At 42.8% G+C, this 24,023-nt stretch overlaps 1 protein-coding gene across 1 annotated transcript in view; it reads right to left on the bottom strand.

Annotated features, from left to right (window-relative positions):
* The window catches only part of VWF (von Willebrand factor), a 214,419-nt gene extending 196,185 nt beyond the window's left edge, over positions 1–18,234 (bottom strand). Inside the window, exons 1-5 of the mRNA XM_040439200.1 lie at positions 18,098–18,234; positions 16,668–16,719; positions 15,921–16,088; positions 1,015–1,117; positions 576–784 (exon numbers count right to left, since the gene is read on the bottom strand). Coding sequence (XP_040295134.1) covers positions 576–784; positions 1,015–1,117; positions 15,921–16,088; positions 16,668–16,719 — 532 coding nt within the window. The 5' untranslated portion in view covers positions 18,098–18,234. The remainder of the gene's footprint in view (positions 1–575; positions 785–1,014; positions 1,118–15,920; positions 16,089–16,667; positions 16,720–18,097) is intronic.
* Positions 18,235–24,023: the final 5,789 nt, after the last annotated feature.

Raw genomic sequence — 24,023 nt, 5'->3', positions numbered from 1 at the left:
CATATTTACAGTGCTGCGGCCAGATCTCTGGCTGGTCCCCTTTATAGTGAATGGGGCCGGACAGACTTCCAGCAGCACACGTGTGCACACTGTGGTACAGATCCGGCAGGCTGTTCCCCTGCCGGAATAGATAAACGCCAGTGTGAAACTGACCTTAAAGATGTACAAGCAATATGCAGCCATCATAAAGCATACACGAGAAAACAATAAGTAGATGGAGACCATGACATGCATGACACATAAATAACAAAGGACAGTGCAGAGTAAAACCATAAATACAGTGTATTTAAAACCTGAATGTAATGCAATAATTAGTGTATACAGACACATCACAATAAGAATATATGCCAAATGCCACAATGTGATTGCATCAGATATACTACGTACGCAGATTGGGTATGTACCTCCAAACATTTTTTTTTTTTAAGGGCATCTGTCTGCAGATTTGTACCTGTGAAACTGGCTGACCTGTCCATGTTTTATTTAAAAAAAAAATACATCAAATATTCACATATAGGTTTTTAATACGTGACAAAAAAGGATTTTGATGTAAGCTTTGGAGGATCTTAGTTTACCTTCTTGAGTCAAATAATCATCTTCTGCAAACTGGTTGAAGTTGCCACATAATCCACACGTCCTGTTAAAATGTTCATTAGACAGTATGATCTGCATATTCCCACTGACGTCGATCTTCACCATTATACCATGTTCTTCACTGGAGAGTTTATAGTATCCAGCCTCATTCTCCAAGAAAATCCCATTTGTGGCATACGGCATAGTAATGCTGAGGAAGAAACAGGACACCAGTCAATTACTAATCATCTGTCACTCAACACATCCTGGTCAACCTTCTCTCCTGTCTTATCATGTTTTTCCAAGAATGGCTACCAGTAAGGCCAAAATAAAACATTGATCCAAAAGCAAAATATTGTCTCTGTTTCATGGATGTGTTCATTTCAGATCTCACATGCTTTATGTGGCCTTTTATTGTTGTTGATTTTTCCTTTTACTTACCTTTTCTCTCCTTCAGTCGCTGTCCCATCTAAGAACATATGAACGTCATAATATTCTCCCAGATACATTGATACACTGTTCTTTTTGCCATTTCTGTAGTCCACTGAAAACATAATAGAGAATATATATCATTATACATACATATTGTCATCATACATATATATACAGTATATGTAGCATTACCATATAAACACATAGATACGGTATATATTTACTATTAATATTTACCATCATTATACATACATATTATCAAACGTATATGTGTATTTTCACCATTCATAGAATGCATACATTTATACATACCATAATAATACTGTACATGCCATCATCATGTACATACCATCGCAGTGTTCATTTTAGCACATGGTCAGATATTTTAGTCAAGTATCAGAATAATGCCAGTGTGACACCTGACCGTGACACCTGACACCTGACCCTGACACCTTACCCTGACACTGACACCTGACACTGACACCTTACCCTGACATCTGACTCTGACACCTGACCATGACACCTGACCATGACACCTGACCATGACACCTGACCATGACACCTGACCCTGACACCTGACCCTGACTTTGATATTTGACTCTAACATCTGAGTTTAACCTATTGTCTTCATAGATCAGGGTCAAAGTGAGAATGAGTTATAGATATACTGTGTATGTGTCTGCTACATCACATTTGTAAGCTAAAATCCTTCAGGCTGCTGTATGAACCTATAGCTCAGTGGTTTAGATGCTTGCTTCACATGCAGTGTTCTTAGGTTCAAAACCCCTATCGGTCTTTAAAGAAAGTTAACATTTTATTGAGCCCTAGAAAATAGACAAATTCAAGTGATGTGTGACCCTGATGTCTGACTTTTCTCACTAGTCAAGTGTCAGCGTTGCAAGGCCTTTTAGATTCATTGTACTTTTATTAGGCTCAATCACATAGATGAAGAAAATCCTTCAGGCTGCTGTCTGAACCTATAGCTCAGTGGTTTAGACACTTGCCTTGCATGCAGTGTTTTTGGGTTCAGTCTTTAAAGAAAATTAACATTTTATTGAGCACTAGCTCAGCATGTTATAGAGCAGGAGGAGCTGAGCAGATTGATATACAGTTTTATGGGAAAGGATTCAGTATAACTTGTATTTCATTAATCCAAAGACATACTGATAGGGACCTTAGATGTGAGCCCCACTGGGACTGCGGGAGGCTAATGTCTGTAAAGCACTGCAGAACATAGTAGCGCTATATATGTGTATAAAATAAATAAATACATTTAAATTCTTGCTCATTCTGAGCTTTGAAGTCAAGGAGGCGGTCCTATCAGTGATTGACAGCCTTCCCTCTGTGACTGTGTATACAGAGATAGCTGTCAATCACTGATAGGGCCTCCTCCTTGACTTCAAAGCTCAGAATGAGCAAGAATTTAAATGTATAATTGCAGGTTATACCCAATCTTTTCCAATAAAACTATATATCAATCTGCTCAGCTTCTCCTTCTCTATAACAAGCTGCCTGCAGCTCAGATACCATGTTCAGCATGACAGTTTCCCTTTAAAGGAGGAATAGCAGAGGTGTTTGAGAATTAAGTTCACCACTAAACATTAGATCTTACTTGATAACAAGACTATCCTAAAGGTCCCTTTACACAGGTTGATTAACAGGACATTCGAGAACGAAATGTTTATTCTAGCACTCGTTCTCCATTATTAGCCTGGGAAAAGTACGGCTGATGAACTGATGAATGAGCAAACGATTGTTCATTAGGTGAAAATATTGTTGATGCAGACACCTAAAGGTCCCTTTAGACAGGACAATTCAGCTGATGATTGTCAGGAAGGAAGCATTAGTTCTCGGCAATTGCTTGCTAGTCAGTGGAGGAGACCGTTGTGTTGACATGTAGCAATATCCTCTACAGTATGAGGAAGAGCAATCGCTAATGCCATCACTAGAGATGTCGCGAACATAAAATTTTCCGAATGTGAATTTCTGCAAATGTTCGCGAACGGGCGAACCGGGCGAACTGCCATAGACTTTAATAGGCAGGTGAATTTTAAAACCCACAGGGATTCTTTCTGGCCACAATAGTGATGGAAAAGTTGTTTCAAGGGGACTAACACCTGGACTGTGGCATGCCGGAGGGGGATCCATGGCAAAACTCCCACGGAAAATTACGTAGTTGACGCAGAGTGTGGTAAGTTGAATTCGCCTAATACAGGCTATATTAATCGCATTGCGAATTCAACTTAGAGCTGGGTTCCTAATGGCTGTATTGCTAGAATTGACGAATATAACGAATATAGCACTATATTCTCAATCTTCGTTATATTCTAGCAATACAACCATTAGGAACCCAGCTCTAAGTTGAATTCGCAATGCGATTAATATAGCCTGTATTAGGCTGAGTTCACACGAGCGTGTCCAGATAAGGTCCGGATGCATTGCGGCAAACCCGCGCGAGTAGGTACCCAATTGCAGTCAGTTTTGACAGAAGTTCAGGTTTGGGTTCGGTGTTGTGTAGATGTTATTATTTTCCCTTATAACATGGTTATAAGGGAAAATAATAGTATTCTTTATTACAGAATACTTAGTAGGTGGTCAATTGAGGGTTAAAAAATAAAAAATAATTAACTCACCTTCTCCCCTTGATCGCGTAGCTGCCGGTCTCTTCTTACTTCTTTAATCATGAGCTGCCAGCTAAAGGACCTGTGGTGACGTCAGATCACATGGTCCAATCACATGGTCCATCACCGTGTGACACTGCAGCTTCAGAATGAATCTAAGATGGATGCTGTCCTTGCTTTTTGATAGGAGGTGTGAGGGTCTGGAAGGGAGGGTATGCTGATTGGCTGGAATGTGTCTGCTGACTGTGAGGTACAGGGTCAAAGTTTGCTCAATGATGATGTATAGGGGGCGGACCGAACATCGCATATGTTCGCCCGCCGCGGCGAACGCGAACAAGCTATGTTCGCTGGCAACTGATCGCCGGCGAATAGTTTGGGACATCACTAGCCATCACTTGTCCCCATACAGACTCGTTGTTTGCTGTCAGAAGAGCGGGTATGCACACCATAATCTGCTGCTGGTAGACAATGATTTAGGTGCCTGAACAAAGAATCCAATTACCCAATGAACAAGCATTTCACCTGTTCATCAGTGGCAACTTTACACCACCAGATAATTGCTAACAAGCATACATATGAACGGTCATTAGAGATTATCTGGCAGATTTTCGGCCTGTGTAAAAGAGCCCTTAGGTCATCATTTCTGGGCAGCAGATCATGCTGTATAAACAGGGACATGCTGCCAAGAAACAATTAATCTGTATGGGGACGAGTGATCGTACCAGCATGTAAATGCAGCTCTCATCTTCTCTGATGAGCAGGCAATAATCATGAAAAATGGTTTTGTCATGATAAATGCCTGCTCAGTGTAAATGGGCCTTAAGTAAGGAAATTACTATATTAGGAAAAGAAGGAGTATGGGGTCATATATGGGGTCATATATTAGGAAAAGAAGGAGTATGGGGTCATTGACACCAATAGGCGAAGCGGAAGTCATTAGTTGATATGTGAAGATACAAATAGTGAGAAGGGAGCGCCAAATGTGAGGTATCAGTTATTAAACGGAGGTTTTTAATAAAACACAAATGTGCTTACCAGATCGCGTTGTGAAGAGTCACAACGGCTGTAAATAGCTTTTCTGGTTATTTAGGATCCCGACCAGTAGGCGGTTTTGTCCTTGGCTGCAGCCGTGGTCCTCTGTGTAGCTTCGTCAAACAACAGGCTCAACAGGTAACTTGAAAAAAATTATTTTCGGATCACTGTAGGCGCTGCCAGGATATGATTTAAAGGAACATCAGGAGCGATGCGGTAGATTCACGATAATCTTAATTCACAGGGTTGTCAATGCATTTCTGGGACGGAGAATCCCCTTCATCAGGACAGTAACAGTAAGACATGCACAGGGAAGCTTTAAAAAGGCACATTTTTGGTTGGCTGATTGAGGAGTGGGGGAGGGGGTGAATGTAACTAATAGTGTCGACAGTTTTGAAGAAGGTTTTTGTCATTAGGGTGTTTTCTTGATTAGTGATAACAATGTCTAAAAATTCTATCATTTCCTTGCAAAATTTTGGGGTAAAAGTGATACCCCAATCTGTATGGTTTAGGCTATTGCAGAACTGTAGAGCCGACTCCTCGTCCCCGTCCCAGATAATAAACAGATCATCTATATATCTTCTGAAGTGGATGATGGTGTCCTTAAAGGTTTGGTGGCCCCAAATGTGTATCTCCTCAAATTTGCCCATAAAGAGGTTTGCGAAGAATGGCGCTACTCGCGTCCCCATAGCGGTGGTAAATGTTATCATTATATATGAAGTAGTTGTTTTTCAGGATAAATAGGAGACCTTCACATAGAGAGTCTATCTGTTGTGGTTTGAGGAATTTATCTTTTTGGAGGGTGTCCCTTACGCAACTGATACCTAATTTGTCATGTATATTAGAGTATAGAGCAGTTACATCGAGTGTGAGGAGGCCATAACTGGAGGACCATTCTATTGTTTGTAATTCGCTGATGAGCTGGTTGGAATCATGTAAATAACTGGGTAATTTTTTTACATATGGTTGTAGGAACAGGTCAAGGTATCGTGATAAATTGCTTGTGGCGCACTTAGTTTTGGAGACTATGGGGCGTCCGGGCGGATGTGTGGTATTTTTGTGTATTTTTGGTAAGTGGTAAAAGTATGGGGTACATGGAGTTCTTGACATTAGGAAGTTTTTCTCTTTTTTGTTTATGTATTGGTTTGTGAAGGCTTGTTTGATTAGTGCGCTCAGCTTTTTTGTTAGCTCTGGGAAGGGGTCTCCCATGGTTTTCTCATAGTAGAATTATTATTTTTTTTTTATATATATAATATTTTTCTTTATTCATCTCAACCAACACTTACAAGATTAAGAAAAACAGAATACATACATTCCCAACCACCCACTTCCCTCCCCCCAAAGTGCCGCCATATCCGGGAGAAGAAAAAATAAAATAAAAATTATATAATATATACATTCATATACCTACACACATATGTACATACACACATACATAAAAAAATTATATAAAAAATAGATGAACATAAGACTTTTCAATTATTTTTTCACCCATTCCATGCTGCCCAAACCCTGAGCCATTTATCATATGAACCTCTCTGCCTATACAAAATGGCCTCATAATCTCTGATTTTATTGACTAATTTCAGCCACTGGTTAACGTGAGGAGGGGTAGCTGCAAACCAGGACCTGGAGATCAGGAGACGGGCCACAAACATCGCCCTAGTCAAAAGGCACTGCTCTGGCTTCTGGCAATTTAGAACAAAAAGATCCCCAAGGATCCATAGCTGAGGCTGGCGAGGGAGCTCCATCTGCAGTCGCCGCACAAGAAATTATTGTATTGCTCCCCAATAACCATCTAAAAGGGGGCAATCCCAAAACAGATGAAAATAGTCTGAATTCGGGCTCCCACAACGCATGCAGTTGGAGTTATCTCGTAGTCCACGTTTCTGAAGCCACAGCGGCGTTACATATATCCTGTGCATAATATTAAACTGAATAACTATTTTGTTAAAACTAAAAGAAACCAAACCCATATTCTTCAATACACTTTCCCAAGCCTCAAAAGATAGGTTAGGGTAAGTGAGTCTCCATGACTTTTGTCCAGGAGAGACAATCCAAAAAATGTGCCCTAATTAAGTGTTTGTAACAATAAGCTATCTTAGCCTGAACATAATTATTTTTCCTTATTAGGCTGTGCAAAAAACTCGACGTGTCTATACTTAGTAAAGTTCTATCCACGATACTACAAAGTGCCAATTGTAACTGAAAATATCTAAACCAAACTATTTCTCCTGTGTTTTCCTTCTGCACGATCTCCTCAAGAGAGAGGCTCTGACCATCACCAACTACTTGCGCTATGTAGTGAATATTCTTAGACCTCCAGTACTACTGGCAATCAAGGTCCCCCAGCACTGGAAGTCTTTGATTTTGCCATAGTGGAGTGCAAACCAATGAGCATGTGATAGAAAGCCAGCTCCTGATCAATTTCCAGGCCCTGGTAACAAGCTTAACGAAACTTCCAAACTCCTGCCTCCGACTCATTAGGCATCCTGACTCTGATAGAGTAAGGCCTCTTTCACACTTGCATTGTCCTGATCCGTCGTGCACTCCATTTGCCGGAGGTGCCCGCTGGATCCGTAACACCGCAAGTGAACTGAAAGCATTTGAAGACGGATCCGTCTTCAAAATGCGTTCAGTGTTACTATGGCACCCAAGACGCTATTAAAGTCCTGGCTGCCATAGTAGTAGTGGGGAGCGGGGGAGCAGTATACTTACCATCCGTGCGGCTCCCGGGGCGCTCCAGAATGACGTCAGAGCGCCCCATGCGCATGGATGACGTGATCGATGCGATTACGTCATCCATGCGCGTGGGGCGCCCTGACGTCACTCTGAAGTGCCCCGGGAGCCGCACGGACGGTAAGTATACTGCTCCCCACTACACTTTATCATGGCAAACAGGACTTTAGCGTCCTGGCAGCCATGGTAACCATTCAGAAAAAGCTAAACGTCGGATCCGGTAATGCGCCGAAACGACGTTTAGCTTAAGGCCGGATCCAGATTAATGCTTTTCAATGGGCATTAATTCCGGATCCGGCCTTGCGGCAAGTGTTCAGGATTTTTGACCGGAGCAAAAAGCGCAGCATGCTGCGGTATTTTCTCCAGCCAAAAAACGTTCCGGTCCTGACCTGAAGACATCCTGATGCATCCTGAACGGATTTCTCTCCATTCAGAATGCATTGGGATAATCCTGATCAGGATTCTTCCGGCATAGAGCCCCGACGACGGAACTCTATGCCGGAACAGAACAACGCAAGTGTGAAAGAGCCCTAAAGAAGTCAAGGAAACCAAATTGATACACATTTTTTTTACATAATGGGCTGGTCTCCCACTCATGAAAAAAAACATAGCTGAGACGCAATAAAGTATCCACTGAAACTCAGAAGGTTCAACCCCCCCCCCCCCCGTTCCAGCGGCATTGAAAAATAATCCAGTTTCAGCCTCACCCGCTTTCTCCCCCATAACAAATCATTGATCATCTTCTCTATCAATTTAAAGAATTTGTCCTCTATCCAAACCGAGGAATTTCGGAGAACATAAATCAGTTGCGGAAGAACTATCATTTTCACCAAGGAGACCGTATCCCCTCTGGAAAGGGTGAACCGATGCCATATTTTAATTTTAGATCTAATCTTCATAATGGCCGGGAGTAAATTAAGTTGAACATAGTCCTGAATCCCCAAGAGACGTTTATCCCCAAGTACTTCATGGAATCCTCAACCCCCAGGTCCAGAGGTAGATTCTCCACTAACAGTTGTGGCTTATCTATAGGGAGGAGGGTAGTTTTGGACCAATTTACCTCCAGGCCTGAGAACCTGGATGTCACGGCGGGGAGTGGCAAAAACCCCCCACCGTGCAATAGCTGTGGCTGCAATGCCAGATAGCAAGGAACAGGGAGCAGGTCCCCTCCTAATGTAACCCTGAGCTCTCCCTAGACTCCTAGCGCATGAGCCACCTCAGAAGGCAAGGGGGCTCATGCTCACAAACCTAGGACCCTGCTATCCCTGCTACACCCTAGGCCTGATGACAGGGCAGAGAATACCTGTGCATCCACGACACGGATGACAGGCGTCTCCAGAGGCCCAGTAGCTGACAGGATGCAAGGCTATGGGTGAAGCAGTACGGCAGGTAAGTCACACAGCAACATAACAATGCTATCTACACTTACCTTCCGCAGCCGAGATGGACGGAGGCTCCAGGCTGGGAAACCCACAGTCTTGCCTTCGCTTAACCCCTCCGGGAAAGCACGCCCCTTTCGGAGCCGTCACACACCACAATCAAACCTCCAAGCAAAACCCACCCCGTAACTACATACACCAGGTGGGGGGAGGAATGACTGAAACACACCGGAGGGGACAACAGACACAGCAAAGGAAACAGAATAATAAATAAGGGTGACTCACACAGACATAATCACAAACAGCCCAGGAGCAGAGCTCCACACCAAGCTGACAACCAAAGTCAAACTGACCTTCAGGCTCCACCACACCAACATATAAGGAGGCCAGAGGTTACACCCACCACACCTACCAGACACACCTTAACCCCGTGCATACCAAAATGGGGAAACACCACATCCAAGGAAAAGTGCCTCACATGCAAACCACATTGCCAAAGGCAACCGCATGTGAAGACACAGAGTCACGACCTAACCACGGGTAGTGACATTCCCACCCCTCAAAGCCCCCTCCAACCAAAAAGGGGAAGCTGGTGGGGTCAAACAGGGAGGGGGAGGGGCAATGCCTGATAACCGCCAGTGTCTCCCTCCAGAACTACCGCCAACAAACCTGGACCGTTACAAAGGTCCCATGTCGCAGCTACCAAAGCAGACTGGAGGAAAGAACAACTGGAGGCACTGCCAGACAGGTGCCTGTATCTCCCTCCAGAACTGCCGCCAACCTCCCTGAACCGACACCTAGGTCCCAGGCAGTTAGCCACCAAAGCAGTCTGGAGGAGGAACACTGGACATTGCGTCCAACTCAGGAAAACGTTCCTACTCCAGGTCGCTGCCAGCAGACATTCCCAAACCAGCACAAAGCAGGTATACAAAGGAATACTGCCAGCAGATGACCAGAGCAAGGAACCCTGAGAGGGACGAGGGGTCACCAACACGGTTAGCAAGGTGGCGGGGAATAAGCCACCAACCGCGCCGTTAACGGTGAACCCCATAACGCTCTCCCTCCGGAGAACGCGCATGTATGCAGAAAATGGCTGGCAATACATGCTGCACCCTCTTTCGAAGGCACCGCGACTGCGGAGCCGTTATTTATTATTATGTCACGGCGGGGAGTGGCGAAAACCCCCCATCGTGGAATATCTGTGGCTGCAATGCCAGATAGCAAGGAACAGGGAGCAGGTCACCTCCTAATGTAACCCTGAGCTCTTTCTAGACTCCTAGCACATGAGCCGCCTCAGAAGGTAAGGGGGCTCATGCCCACCAACCTAGGACCCTGCTATCCCTGTTACGCCCTAGGCCTGATGACAGGGCAGAGAATACCTGTGCATCCATGACAAGGATGACAGGCGTCTCCAGAGGCCCAGTAGCTGACAGGATGCAAGGCTATGGGTGAAGCAGTACGGCAGGTAAGTCACACAGCAACATAACAATGCTATCTACACTTACTATCCGCAGCTGAGATGGACGGAGGCTCCAGGCTGGGAAACCCACAGTCTTGCCTTTGATTAACCCCACCGGGAAAGCATGCCCCTTCCAGGGCCGTCACACACCACAATCAAACCTCCAAGCAAAACCCACACCATAACTACATACACCAGGTGGGGGGAGGAATGACAGAAACACACCGGAGGGGACAACAGACACAGAAAGGAAACAGAATAATAAATAAGGGTGATTTACACAGACATAATCACAAACAGCCCAGGAGCAGAGCTCCACACCAAGCTGACAACCAAAATCAAACTAACCTTCAGGCTCCACCACACCAACATATAAGGAGGCCTGAGGTCACACCCACCACACCTACCAGACACACCTTAACCCCGTGCATACCAAAATGGGGAAACACCACATCCAAGGAAAAGTGCCTCACATGCAAACCACGTTGCCAAAGGCAACCGCATGTAAAGACACAGAGTCATGACCTAACCACGGGTCGTGACACTGGAGTACAATTCTACAATCTCCATAACTTTTGGCAGGGTAATATTGGTCTGTTGCACAAAAAACAGAATATCGTCTGCATACAAAGAAATCCGATCATGATCTCCCGCAATCCAAAATCCAAGAGCCCCCGAGTCCTGTCTGATTTTTATGGCCAAAGGCTCAATATAAATGTTAAATAGGAGTGGCGAGAGAGGACATCCTTGATGGGTGCCTCTCTCCAACATCAAGGTCCTAGTCAGGGTCCCAACCTTGGACCAAATCCCATTCTTCCCATCACCCTCCAGAGGAAACTCCACTCAACCCTGTCGAAGGCCTTCGTGGCATCTAACGACAGGATCGGCCGGGCGGTCCCCCCGGAGGATTGAATATTAGCAAACAAGCGATGTATATTATAATGGGTACCCCTCCCGGGCATAAACCCATTTTGGTCTGGGTGAATTAGTGATGTAGTCACCTTGGAATGTCTGTTAGCCAGGACCTTGGAGAGCAGCTTAAAGGGCTTCTGTCACCCCCAAAAGTCATTTTTCATTTTTGGGCTAATTAAAATCCTTATAGTGCGATTATTCAATATATAGTGCTCTTACCTTTTTCTGTGGCTTAGTTCCTTTAAAAACGGCACTTTTAAATATGTTAATTACCTCGCTACCAGCAAGTAGGGCGGTTACTTGCTGGTAGCCGCCGCATCCTCCTTTCAAAAAAACACCCCCTCCTCCTGTTGATTGACAGGGCCAGCGAGCGCTCTCAGTGCACCTGCGCCGATGACATCACCTCTAAACCCGAAAGAGAAGACGTCATTGGCGCAGGCACACTGAGGAAGTGCTAAGGAAGCGAGCGTCCTTCTCTCAGAGCGCCTGCGCCGAATGAAGACACGTAAGGCGCAGGCGCAGGATTTGAATTGCAGACAGGACCAGCAGGAGGAGAGCGCTCGCTGGCCCTGTCAATCAACAGGAGGAGGGGGCGTTTTTTTGAAAGGAGGATGCGGCGGCTACCAGCAAGTAACCGCCCTACTTGCTGGTAGCGAGGTAATTAACATATTATAAAAGTGCCGTTTTTAAAGAAACTAAGCCACAGAAAAAGGTAAGAGCACTATATATTGAATAATCGCACTATAAGGATTTTAATTAGCCCAAAAATGAAAAATTACTATTGGGGAGGTGACAGAAGCCCTTTAATATCAGTATTAAGTAAAGAAATAGGTCTATAAGCATCCATCTCCAAAATACCCATCTCCATGTAGATAGGCCTCCCTACCTATCTACATGGAGGTAGGGAGGCCTTCTCCCTGCAGCCCCTTTGTAAATACTTCTAAAAGATACGGGAGGACTATATCCCCATATTTCCTGTAAAATTCATACGGAAGGCCATCCAGCCCCGGGGACGAACTACCAGATATTGACCCAAGGGCCAAATGGTTCTCCTGGACAGTTATCTCCCTCTCCAGCGAGGCCCTCTAGCCTTCTGAAAGAACCGGAAAAGAAAGACCATTCAGATAAGCGTCCACGAGGCTGTCCGGCAAGGAGGAGCCGCCCTGTAGACCGCTGCAAAGTATTCCCGAAAAACCTCAGCTATACCCTCCAAATCTCGTACAATCCTACCGTCAGGCCCACGAATGCCAGTTATTTCCTTCCTCCTGTTCTCTTGTTAACAAGAGAACCTAGCTAAGAGCCTGCCTGGTCGTCCTGACTCCAAAAAGTATTTCTGTCCCTTAAAAAACAAACTATTGTGGTGGGCCTTATCAAAGAGAAAATTTTTAAGGTCCTGACTGGCTTTCTACATTTTTTCTCTATTTTGTTCCATTTTTTTAATGATGAACTGCTCCATAGTACTAGCCACTAGGTTAATTAATTCCTTCTCTCGTCTCTTGAATGATCCTCTTAGTGCAGAGATATTACTGATAAACAACCCCCTCATATAGGCCTTCAAAGTATCCCATACACAGCCAATACCTGCTGAGGGGTAGTTAATCTGCCAAAAAGAGGTTATCTGTTTTTTAATAAACTGATGGTCATCCATCATAGCCAACCAATATGGGTTCAATCTAAATAACGAGTCTGATTTGACCTGACCTGACCCTACCAGAATTTCTATTGAGAGGGGAGAGTGATCTGAGAGGGTTCTCGTCCCGTATTTAACTGATTTAATATTTCTAATATTGTCTCTATTGGTCAGTGCCAGGTCAATCCTGGACATTGACCTCCCTCCATTGCTAACACATGAGAAGGCACTCTTTCCCCTCCCCATATACTCCCACACATCCACAAAGCCTGTCTCTCAGCAGAAACGTGACAACAGCGTCTCAGTCCCACTATTTGTGGTGTTGGGATCTGCCGTCAACCTGTCTCTACTGGGATCTATCACATTGTTAAAGTCGCCTGTCAGAACCACCCGACAATCTGGCCACCGTTACACAAAGGACAACAGGCAATTGAGAGGGTGCAAGGAGAATGGGGAAAGTATATAAAAAAAGGCAAGGATATATGACTGACCCCCAAGTCTACCATAGAGAAAAACAAATCTTCCCTGATCATCTATCCAGGAATCAGTCAGGACAAAATCCACTGCTTGGTGTATCAAGACTGATACCCTTCTGGAGTAACTATTAAATTTTGAATGGTAGATCTGTGCTGCCCCCCCCCCCCCCCCCAAATGAGGGGTCACCGTCCCTGAAAAATGAGTTTCGACCAAGCAGACTATTGCAGGGAGATAGCTCCGTATTGCGTCCATCACTGCCTGTCTTTTAGCTCTCTCTCCAAGGCCCCTGACATTCCAAGATAAAATCTTAACCATTACTCAACGACGAAGAAGAAAGAAACCCCCCCCCCCCCCCCCCGGCAGGCAGCATACCCCAATATTTTTTTTTTTTACCCCCTTTTTTTTTCTTTTCTTTCCCTTTTTTTCTTTCTTCTTCCCTTCTTCCTTCTTTATTTCCTTCCAGTGCGCAATCACATCATCACGTCCTCAATAGTAGAATTTTTTGACATCGTTATCACTAATCAAGAAAACACCCTAATGACAAAAACCTTCTTCAAAACTGTCGACACTAATAGTTACATTCATTATACCAGCTTCCACCACAAAAAAAATGGCTTAAAAATATACCATACAGCCAGTATAAATGGATCAGGCGAAACTGTACCAATCATAAGAATTTTGTCACACAAGCAAAGATATTAGAAAATAGATTTAATGAAAAACAATACCCCAACAATATTATACAAGATGCGCATAAAAAGAGGTTGCAATTAACACAAACAGAATGTCTAGAACCGAGCAAAAAAGAACAAAAAGCCCCAAAAGATATCCACTTTATCACACAATTCAACACATCAAACTCCGTCATTCTACAAGTTCTACAAAAACATTGGCACATTTTACTACAAGACGCACACCTTAAAAAATATCTCCTGAATAAACCTAAAATTACGTACAGATGTGCCCGCACCATCAGAAATTTATTGGCGCCAAGCAAACCCAAGCACCACCAAAAGGGACACGCTCCCAAAGGCAACCAAAAATTAGGGAGTTACAAATGCAACACTCCCCGCTGTCTCTGCTGCTTTACTATCACACACAAGACAACCTTTTCCTCAAATACCAACAAAACCTCCTTTGACATCAGACATAACCTAACTTGTCAATCCTCATACGTAATCTATATGACTGAATGCGAATGTGGCCTCCAATATGTAGGGCGTACAACCCAGGGACTACATTGCCGTCTGAATCAACATCAACACAACATACAAAAACTCTATGCAAAACACAGCCTATCAAGGCACTGTGCCAATACTCTGGAAAAAGAAAGACATACTATCAAGATCACCCCGTAAGATTTTATACCGCCCAACCCATACAACAGATTTGATCATCTTCAGAAGCAGGAGATCTATTGGATCTACCAGCTAAACACACTCACCCCGCATGGTCTTAACGAAATGAATGAGATTATAATATAGAATCTATGGAACCAACAATATGGAGTGGATAGAAACTTATAATATAAATATAAATAATATAAATACTATGAAACTAATAAGGGGAGGATGATGTATATATGTATACATATATATATATGTGTGTGTGTATATATATATATATATATATATATATATTGCCTAATTCCTTACCTACTACCCAATTACTACAATCCAACACATGGTTTAATATGGATTTAATGGAATATCTAAGTAATCCATATCGATGGATTCATATATCCAAGTAAGAAGGCACAAGAGTCTGTGGATATGCGATACCACTAGCCAATCCACTAGTATTGATGTGTGTACTTTATTCATGCACATATCTGATTTACTTTCTATTGTATTGTCGAATTTTAGTTTATGTGATTTTAGTTCATTTTATCTGCACTGTACCTTTATCACTACCAATGTATTTATTTTATCAGCATTTGTATCCTTATTGTACCTTTATTACTCTCCACCATCAGCAAACTACCCTACAATACTAACTGCAGACTCAGTTAATTATGTAAAACACACCTGTGTACCTCCCCTCTCCCCCTCCCCCACTCTTCAATCAGCCCGCCAAAAATGTGCCTTTTTAAAGCTTTCCTGTGCATGTCTTACTATTACTGTCCTGATGAAGGGGATGCTCCGTCCCAGAAACGCGTTGACAACCCTGTGAATAAAGATTATCGTGAATCTACTGCATAGCTCCTGATGTTCCTTTAATCCATATCCTGGCAGCGCCTACAGTGATCCGAAAAGAATTTATTTTCCAGTTACCTCATTAGTTGATATGGTAGAGGCCACCTTCAAGGAACTAGGCTGGGTTACAGTATTGGTGTCTTCCACCTGATCACTGATGTCATCAGGAAAATCTGACATCAATGTAATATAGCAAATTATACTATGAGCCTCACAATCATTTGTTCAACCAAGTGATAAGCAGCTGCCCATCCACATCTTTCCCTATGACAAAAATATGCATGTCCAGTCACCAGTCACTTGATATCTTCTTTTTAGCATAGCAAACAAGAGAGCTACCCCTAAGAAAGAAACTATATAAGAGCACTTTTTGGGTGGTAAAAGCCCTTACCCTGAGAATAATCCAACTCTGAGGTCACCCATCATTATGGGGACATCCAAGTGCAGTAACATGAATGAGTATATACTCACCTAGTAGTGAGAATGAATGCTTGTGACAGTCTCCAGCCAACATGTAGCTACAGTCACCATTAAATTCATAGAATGTTCCATCAAATGTCCGGATGTGATTTTTACCAAAAAGACTGCATCTTGACAGTGAGGACCAGTCCGATCTATCAAATACATCCAGAGATTTTCCTAGAAGATAATTATATATTTAGAACAGATATATTTTCTCTATTCATTCATATGTCAGCTCCAAAACACCCGAATCCCCCAAAACTAGACTAAGTGTGGTATAGTGTGACTGAGGCCAATTATGTAATTTTTAACTTTATACTTACTTGCATTCTGACGCTATGCTCCCACAAACCAGCAGTAAAATGAATTGAGAGGACTCTTCTTTGAGTCCTCTCCATTATGTGCATGAGCATGGGATTTAAATGCATTCTACAAGTGGTTTGTTAGAGTACAGCATCAGAACGTGTGTGTACAGTATGTATAAGGTGAGAATTACATAACCCGGACTTGCCGTCAATTACACTATACACTGATTACTCTAGTTTGGGGGGTGTTTTGTAGCTGACAGATTCCCTCTAAGTCTGTACATTTTGGGGGTATTTGTTCTTTTTTTTTTAAGTATATTACATTGTTTTTCACTTTATAGTATATTGGAAATATATTACACAAAAAAAAAGTTCAAAAAATCTTTCAGTGTTCATGTATAAAACACATACAAATCATTTTCACTTTTTATACAATATACAATGACCATACCTGGTGGAATCACACAGACCAACGAAAAGATGATCAATGGTAGAGAATGCATCTGTTCAAGATATATATAAAAAATTAAGTGATGTGCAAAATAAAGCATAAAATAAACCAAGTGACAATATAGGGAAAAAAAGGTAGAAATATAATACAATAATAATAAAACAATGCTATTACTTTATTTTTATATATGGCCTCTATATATTCTGCAGTGTCAGAAAACAATAAGAAACATATGCCAATACCAATGATAATAAAACACATTCCATGTGGAATGTAATAAGTCTGCAAGCACAAGTAACAAAGAGAAACAAAACACGTTCACGAAAATACTTAAAAACACAAATGTGTAACAGATAAAGGGCAAAAAAATCCAAAAAAAGGTATAAAAATATCGGTCAAGTCTGAATAATAAAAATAGGCATATGTAAAGTTCATACATTGCAGTTTTGCTATTTTTGCAACTATTTTCTTTTATTTTAAACAATGCAAAAATGCAAGAAAAATGGCATGTGTGAAATCACGTATAATCTTATTCTTTTCACAATGTACTGTGCTTCTTCAATGCATGGTAACTATATATATTCAGAGATCAAGCGAGGCAAGTTATTTTAAAATGTGATGCACATTTATGTGCACTTATATACAGCGCTGCCAATAACATATTTCAGAAACAAATCTTAAACTTCTATTTTTCATTCACTGAATTGGATTCACGTTAAGTCCATAATTACGATTCAGTAAGAAGTTGAAGGTTATTGTAAAAAGCATACCATTTTATAAAAAAAATAAAAATAAAATAATAACCAAATAAATCAGTAAGTGACAAAAGTAAAGACGTTTTCAAAAATATTATAGAGGTGAAATGCAAAAAATTTGAATATTGTGCAAAGTTCATTTATTTCAGTAATGCAACTTAAAAGGTGAAACTAATATATGAGATAGACTCATTACATGCAAAGCGAGATATTTCAAGCCTTTGTTTGTTATAATTTGGATGATTATGGCTTACAGTTTATGAAACCCCAAAGTCACAATCTCAGGTCCCCTGTGCTCAGGGGGGGTATGGATTAATTAGCTGACTAGAGTGTGACACTTTGAGCCTAGAATATTGAACCTTTTTTAAGTTGCATTACTGAAATAAATGAACTTTTGCACGATATTAAATTTTTCGAGTTTCACCTGTACATTGAGATTCCTGGTCTAACAGTGGTCTATGAGGTCTAACAGTGTTATCAGCAGATGCACAAAACTGTGCATTACATTCTTAAGTTATCTGAATGCCAGAAAATTACATTAGTACATTTAAGTCTGTTTTAAAAAAGCAAAAGGAGAATCCCTGACCTTGAGCCACCGCAAAAAGTCTAAATAAATTATTTAACATTTATATGAGAGATATACATGTGAACCCACAATTAAAATATTTCATTTACCTTAATGTTTGAGATGATGAAATCCCAAACTACTTGGAGTCGGTCCTGATGTTTAGCAGCCCATTGCCCCCTTACACCTTCACTGGTGGACCAAACTAGAGCCACCTAGAAGTTTGACATCTTATGTATACTTTAGGCAGGAACTTTTGTTCATTAAAAGGAAAGATAAATGGTGAGTGCTACATCCGTCAGAATCTAGACACAATGGTGTAAAACTCCTATCAGGAAAATCAGTTGGCTTAATTGCCAAACAAGAACAATGAAAGGAAACAACTTTAAAAAAATACGAAAAAAAGGGCATGAGTGATTAGACTTTGAAAGGTTTTATGGGAGAATTCACTGGCAATACTGATGAGCCAACAAAAAAAAAGAAATTACACAGCGACTGAGAAAACAGACTGTTTGGAGCTTGTTAAATTCGGGAAAACAATATTTTACTTATGTTTTTGGATTAGAAGGTGGGTACTGTTTAACTGTATAATGCCAAGACTGTTCCTTTTTTTATATTAGCTAAGAATAGTTTTTTGTACTACTTTTATATGTTAATATATACAGTACAGACCAAAAGTTTGGACACACCTTCTCATTCAAAGAGTTTTCTTTATTTTCATGACTATGAAGGCATCAAAACTATGAATTAACACATGTAGAATTATATACATAACAAACAAGTGTGAAACAACTGAAAATATGTAATATTCTAGGTTCTTCAAAGTAGCCACCTTTTGCTTTGATTACTGCTTTGCACACTCTTACTGACCAATATCAAGTAATTATTCCAATTATTCCAATTACTGTTGAGCAAATTAAAGTATCCAAAATGGACTTCGATACGAATTTCAGGAAAAATGTGATTTGTCACATAGCCGAATTTCCTCGTGCTTTGTGGTAACTAATAAATTTTTCCTGAAATGGTGATAAAAGACAAAATAATACATACTCACTTCATCTATTTGCTTGCGGAAAGGCTGTTGCGAGGTGAGTATATATTTTTTGGTTTTTAACCCCTGATTAAAACTTGAAAGGCCTCAATGTGACTGTCAGATGCCGCAATATGAGGGGTTCAATGGGGGGAAGGAAGGTGCATCTTACATCCAGAATGTGCTGCCAGTAATCAATAGAACTGAATGGGGGAGGAACGGCTGCAATAGTAATTATTCCTCTCCCATATACTTTGCATCAGCCTATGTAATAGGTTGATGCAGCCATTTGCCGATCAATACATTTATTGGTTAACCCTGCTTGTCCTGCCCAAACATCAGGCAGAGTAATAGGCCATTCAGGATTCCATCAGGTCCTAATTCATGACAGAATTCGGTGCCATTCCGCTAAAAGTGAATGTCGTATTTTATACGGTACTTAATTCATATGCTCTGGAAAAAAGGTGCACAATAATGAATGAGCTGCAGATTTTAAAACCCATATGTTGACCTACAGTGGGGTACATTTACTAATGAATTCTGGTGTACCTGACATGCGCCACATTTATTTAGTTTGTTAGACACTTTTTATACCACGCTTACAAAAGACTTTCACTATACGTGGGACGCCACGAGTGATATGGAAACCGGCATCATCTAAAATAGTGAGTAAAACCACTCCGGCATAGTCTTGCAATTAGGCAGCGTTTTACCTGCGACATTACCGCGATCCAGTGGTAATCTACATAAATATAAGTGACTTCCATATAATCATTGAATCTAACCATTGGATGGAACTTTTTCCTGGGACATTACATCGGGGTTACTAACCCTTAAGAAAGATTGCAACTTTATTACGGTCCAGTCGAATATATTAATTTGTGTTCATAGCCTAGCTGACTATATCATTGATGACCATCTTTTAGTAGTAATTTATATGTTTTAATAATTTTACTGTATATGTCATAAATATTATATGTTATAATAAATATCCGTGAGACATCAGGTGGTGGTGTGCCCTACTATTTTAAACTGTTTTCTTAGGTCCTAATTCATGACAGAATTCGGTGCCATTCCGCTAAAAGTGAATGTGGTATTTTATACGGTACTTAATTCATATGCTCTGGAAAAAAGGTGCACAATAATGAATGAGCTGCAGATTTTAAAACCCATATGTTGACCTACAGTGGGGTACATTTACTAATGAATTCTGGTGTACCTGACATGCGCCACATTTATTTAGTTTGTTAGACACTTTTTATACCACGCTCAACAAAGGGATGTTGCTATGTGTGAAAGGAGAAAGCTTATCGGCTTCAAGTAAATTAAGGTGCTCTCTCCCCAATGAGAGATAGTACCCCCCAAATCCTGACTTAGGCCTCTCAGCCAGTTAAGCCAGTACTCTCTGTTCTGCACTGATGAGGGGCAATCACCCTGAAACAGCTGTCTGCAGATGAGGTGCTGGCTTATTTAATATCCGAGTCATGTCTCAAGGCCTATTTAAAGGGTTGAACATTGACTTATAGGATAACTGCTTTACATCTGGTGGCATCAGAGGCAGAGCTTGTTAAGAGCTCATTTGCATCCCTTTCGTCCCAGAATTTTAGCACAATATACTTGCTCAAAATAAGTTAATAGGTAGTATAAACTTGTACTAGACAGTCTAAAGATGCACTAAATGTATCGGCTAGCATCAGCCACTTTGATCTGGCACCTCTTAAGTCTCCTGCTCCATATCTTATTCAGAGACAACTGTAGGAAGACAGAAAATGGCAGCTATTTTTGGCCAACACAGAAGGACAACTTTTGGGCCAATATATTGTACTGAACTGTGGTATATGGCTTGGATGGGACGGTATTTTGCACTATGGTATTGCTGACCCAGCCTATATGTGTTGCCCCGCCTACAACATGGGGCCACTTTTAGGATTTTTTCCATGGCCACTTTAAAGGGAACCTGTCATCAACTTTATGCTGCCCATACTAACGGCAGAATAAAGTAGAGACAGGTGAGTTGATTTCAGCGGTCTGTCATTTAAAAGTTGAAAGTAAGTTGTTGCCAAGAACCAACATCACAAACATTGCAGACTAGGCCTGGGAAAGAGTCCCGGCCACCTGAGAAGAGTCATGGTTATTCATGAATTCCTGCTCTCCCTACCCACCTGCTCAGAGCCGGTGCTACCATAAGGCAGACCAAACGGCTGCCTTAGGGCGCAACCTGGGGGAGGGCGGAAAAATGTGACATGGAGGGGGAGAAATGTGATATGGGGGGCTGATGGCTGACATGGGGGCATGATTGCTTACATGAGGGCATGATGGATGGGGGGTTATGGCTGACATGGGGGGCTAGTGGCTGACATAGCAGCATGATGGCTGACATGGGGGGCTGATGTCTGACATGGGGGTCTGATTGGGGCTGTGAGCTGAGATCTGATTAACATTGGGGGTCTGATTGGGGCTGTGAGCTGAGATCTGATTAACATTGGGGGTCTGATTGCTGGTCTGACCTGAGGTTTAATGGAAAATATTTTTTTCTTATTATCCTCCTCTAAAACCTAGGTGTGTCTTAGAGGGCGAAAAATACGGTCCTCAAACCAGCGATTGTCTGAAGCAGAGAGAAGAAACCAGGACTAGAGATGGCCAGTTCGCAGTGTTCGCCAGTGAACACATGCGATCTGCCATCTTAACTGACAAGTCCGGCGAGGCACAGGTAAGTCCTTACCTGTGCCTGTGCGCGAGCCGGTCTGAAATGAAATGCACGTTCTTGGAACTGCCTGCTCCCGGAGACCGCATTTCATTTCAGACCGGCTCGCGCACAGGCACAGGTAAGGACTTACCTGTGCCTCGCCGGACTTGTAAGTTAAGATGGCAGATCGCATGTGTTCGCTGGCGAACACTGCGAACTGGCCATCACTGACCAGGACCACACAGAGGAGAAGCTAGCTGCTGCAGGCGGGACCAGAGCCAGGTGAGCTGCGAGGAGGGGTGCCAAAATGTAGCTTCGCTTGTGTTGGCAAAAATCCTTGCACCGGCCCTGCACCTGCTGATGATTGACAGTCATCTACCTAGTTTTCTCCCTTTCTCTCTAGGAGAGAACTGCCAAACATCAGCAGATGGGTGAGAGAGCAGGAGATTATAATAACCATGATTCTTCTCAGGTAGACTTGACTCTTTTCAAGGCCTGTGCTGTAATGATTATGATGCTGGTCCTCAGCAACCACTTACTTTTAGCTCATGAGTGACACATCCCTGAAATCAGCATTTCTGTCACTATTTTATGCTGCCCTCAGTGAGGTTAGCATAAAGTTAATGACAGGTTCCCTTTAAGTTCCCAGTCCACCCCAGATGACATCTGACCCACTGGATGCACTGAGGGATCAGGCAATACTGTACTCAAGAATAGGCCGGAATGCAAATCCATGAAACAGTACAAGGACAGGTAACGAAGGGTCAATTCAGTAAGGTAGTGGAGAATCAAATCAGGAATCAAGCAGAGGTTGGTATTTGGACAGACAAATGGAACAGCACACTTTAGCAGGAACTAGCAAGCTAGATAAGTGTATTGCTCAGGCCTCTTCCCACAGGGGAAGAGGCTGGTGAACATTAGGTGCACCCTTTAAGGGCTGAGAGCATGCACGTGCCCTGAGAGCAGACTGGAGAGGCCTAGCTGGCAAGTGCAGACCATAGACTACAGCTAGGGTTGCCACCCGTCCAGGATTGACCCAGACAGTCCGGGTTTGTAATCCTGTGCCCGGGTACAAGCCTTTCTTAGACCCGGGCACAGGATTAGTAAACTGCAGTGTGTGTGGACGGACGTCCGACCGAGACTCCGATGATCCGATCACATATTTAGGCTGTCACTCACTGCAGCGGCCGAGTGATCAGCTGAGCGCAGCGCTCCCGAGCCTCCCCTCCTCCCCCCTCCCTCCTCTAGTCTACACTACAGTGATGCCAGGCAGCGCAGCGGCTCACTCACTGTTCAATCAGTCTCCGGTCTCCTCGCTACTCCCCTGCCTCCCAGTCCCTCCCTCCTTCTCTCTGATAAGGAGGTCAGGTACACAAGAAGTGACATCAGAGAGAGAGGCAGGGAGGGAGAATTGAAATCATTCTTCTTCTCCAGTCCAGCTCCAGCAGCCTGTCCAAGTAGTGCCCAGCCCAGTGCCCACTGTGCCCTGCCTGCAGAGTGGGTTTTCAACCTGTGTGTGACCAAGACAGTCCTGACACCTGTCCTAGGCACTTCTAAAAAGGTATATAAAACATTTGAAGTGTGTAAATGTAACAGTGTTTAAAGGGTTTCTACCACCAGAAATACTGTTATGTAGCTGACTGATATAGCGATGCGCTAATGTCAGCACTACATAACAGTATGTTTCTAACATTAGTCCCTGCAGCCGTTTTTGCTAAAAAAAGCACTTTTATTATATGCTAATGAGCCTCTAGGTGCTATGTGGGTGTAAAATCAGCACCTAGAGGCTCCGTCCACTCACCCATTATGCCACCCAGGTCCAGTGTTGTGCCCGCCCCGCTCCTCTTGATTGATGCCACTGTTCCCCGCACCGTTGGCGAAATCCCGCGCCTGCGCCGTTCACTTCTGTCTTCGGCGCAGTGAGTGAAGGTCGCGCTCCTGGTGCTGGCTTCCTCACTGTAACGTAGTCGGCGCATGCGCAGTGAGGAATCCGGCACCAGGATCGCATCATTCACTCACTGCGCCGAAGACAGAAGTGAACGGCGCAGGCGCGGGATTTCGCCATCGATGCAGGGAACAGTGGCATCAATCAAGAGGAGCTGGGCGGGCACAACACTGGACCTGGGCGGGATAATGGGTGAGTGGACGGAGCCTCTAGGTGCTGATTTTACGCCCACATAGCACATAGAGGCTCATTAGCATACAATAAAAGTGCTTTTTTAGCAAAAATGGCTGCAGGGACTAATGTTAGAAACATACTGTTATGTAGTGCTGACATTAGCGCATCGCTATATCAGTCAGCTACATAACAGTATTTCTG

This window comes from Bufo bufo, chromosome 1 (assembly GCF_905171765.1).
Source record: "Bufo bufo chromosome 1, aBufBuf1.1, whole genome shotgun sequence".
Classification (NCBI taxonomy): domain Eukaryota; kingdom Metazoa; phylum Chordata; class Amphibia; order Anura; family Bufonidae; genus Bufo; species Bufo bufo.
Note: the sequence above shows the minus strand (reverse complement) of the source record. Positions and strands in the feature narration are given on the sequence as shown.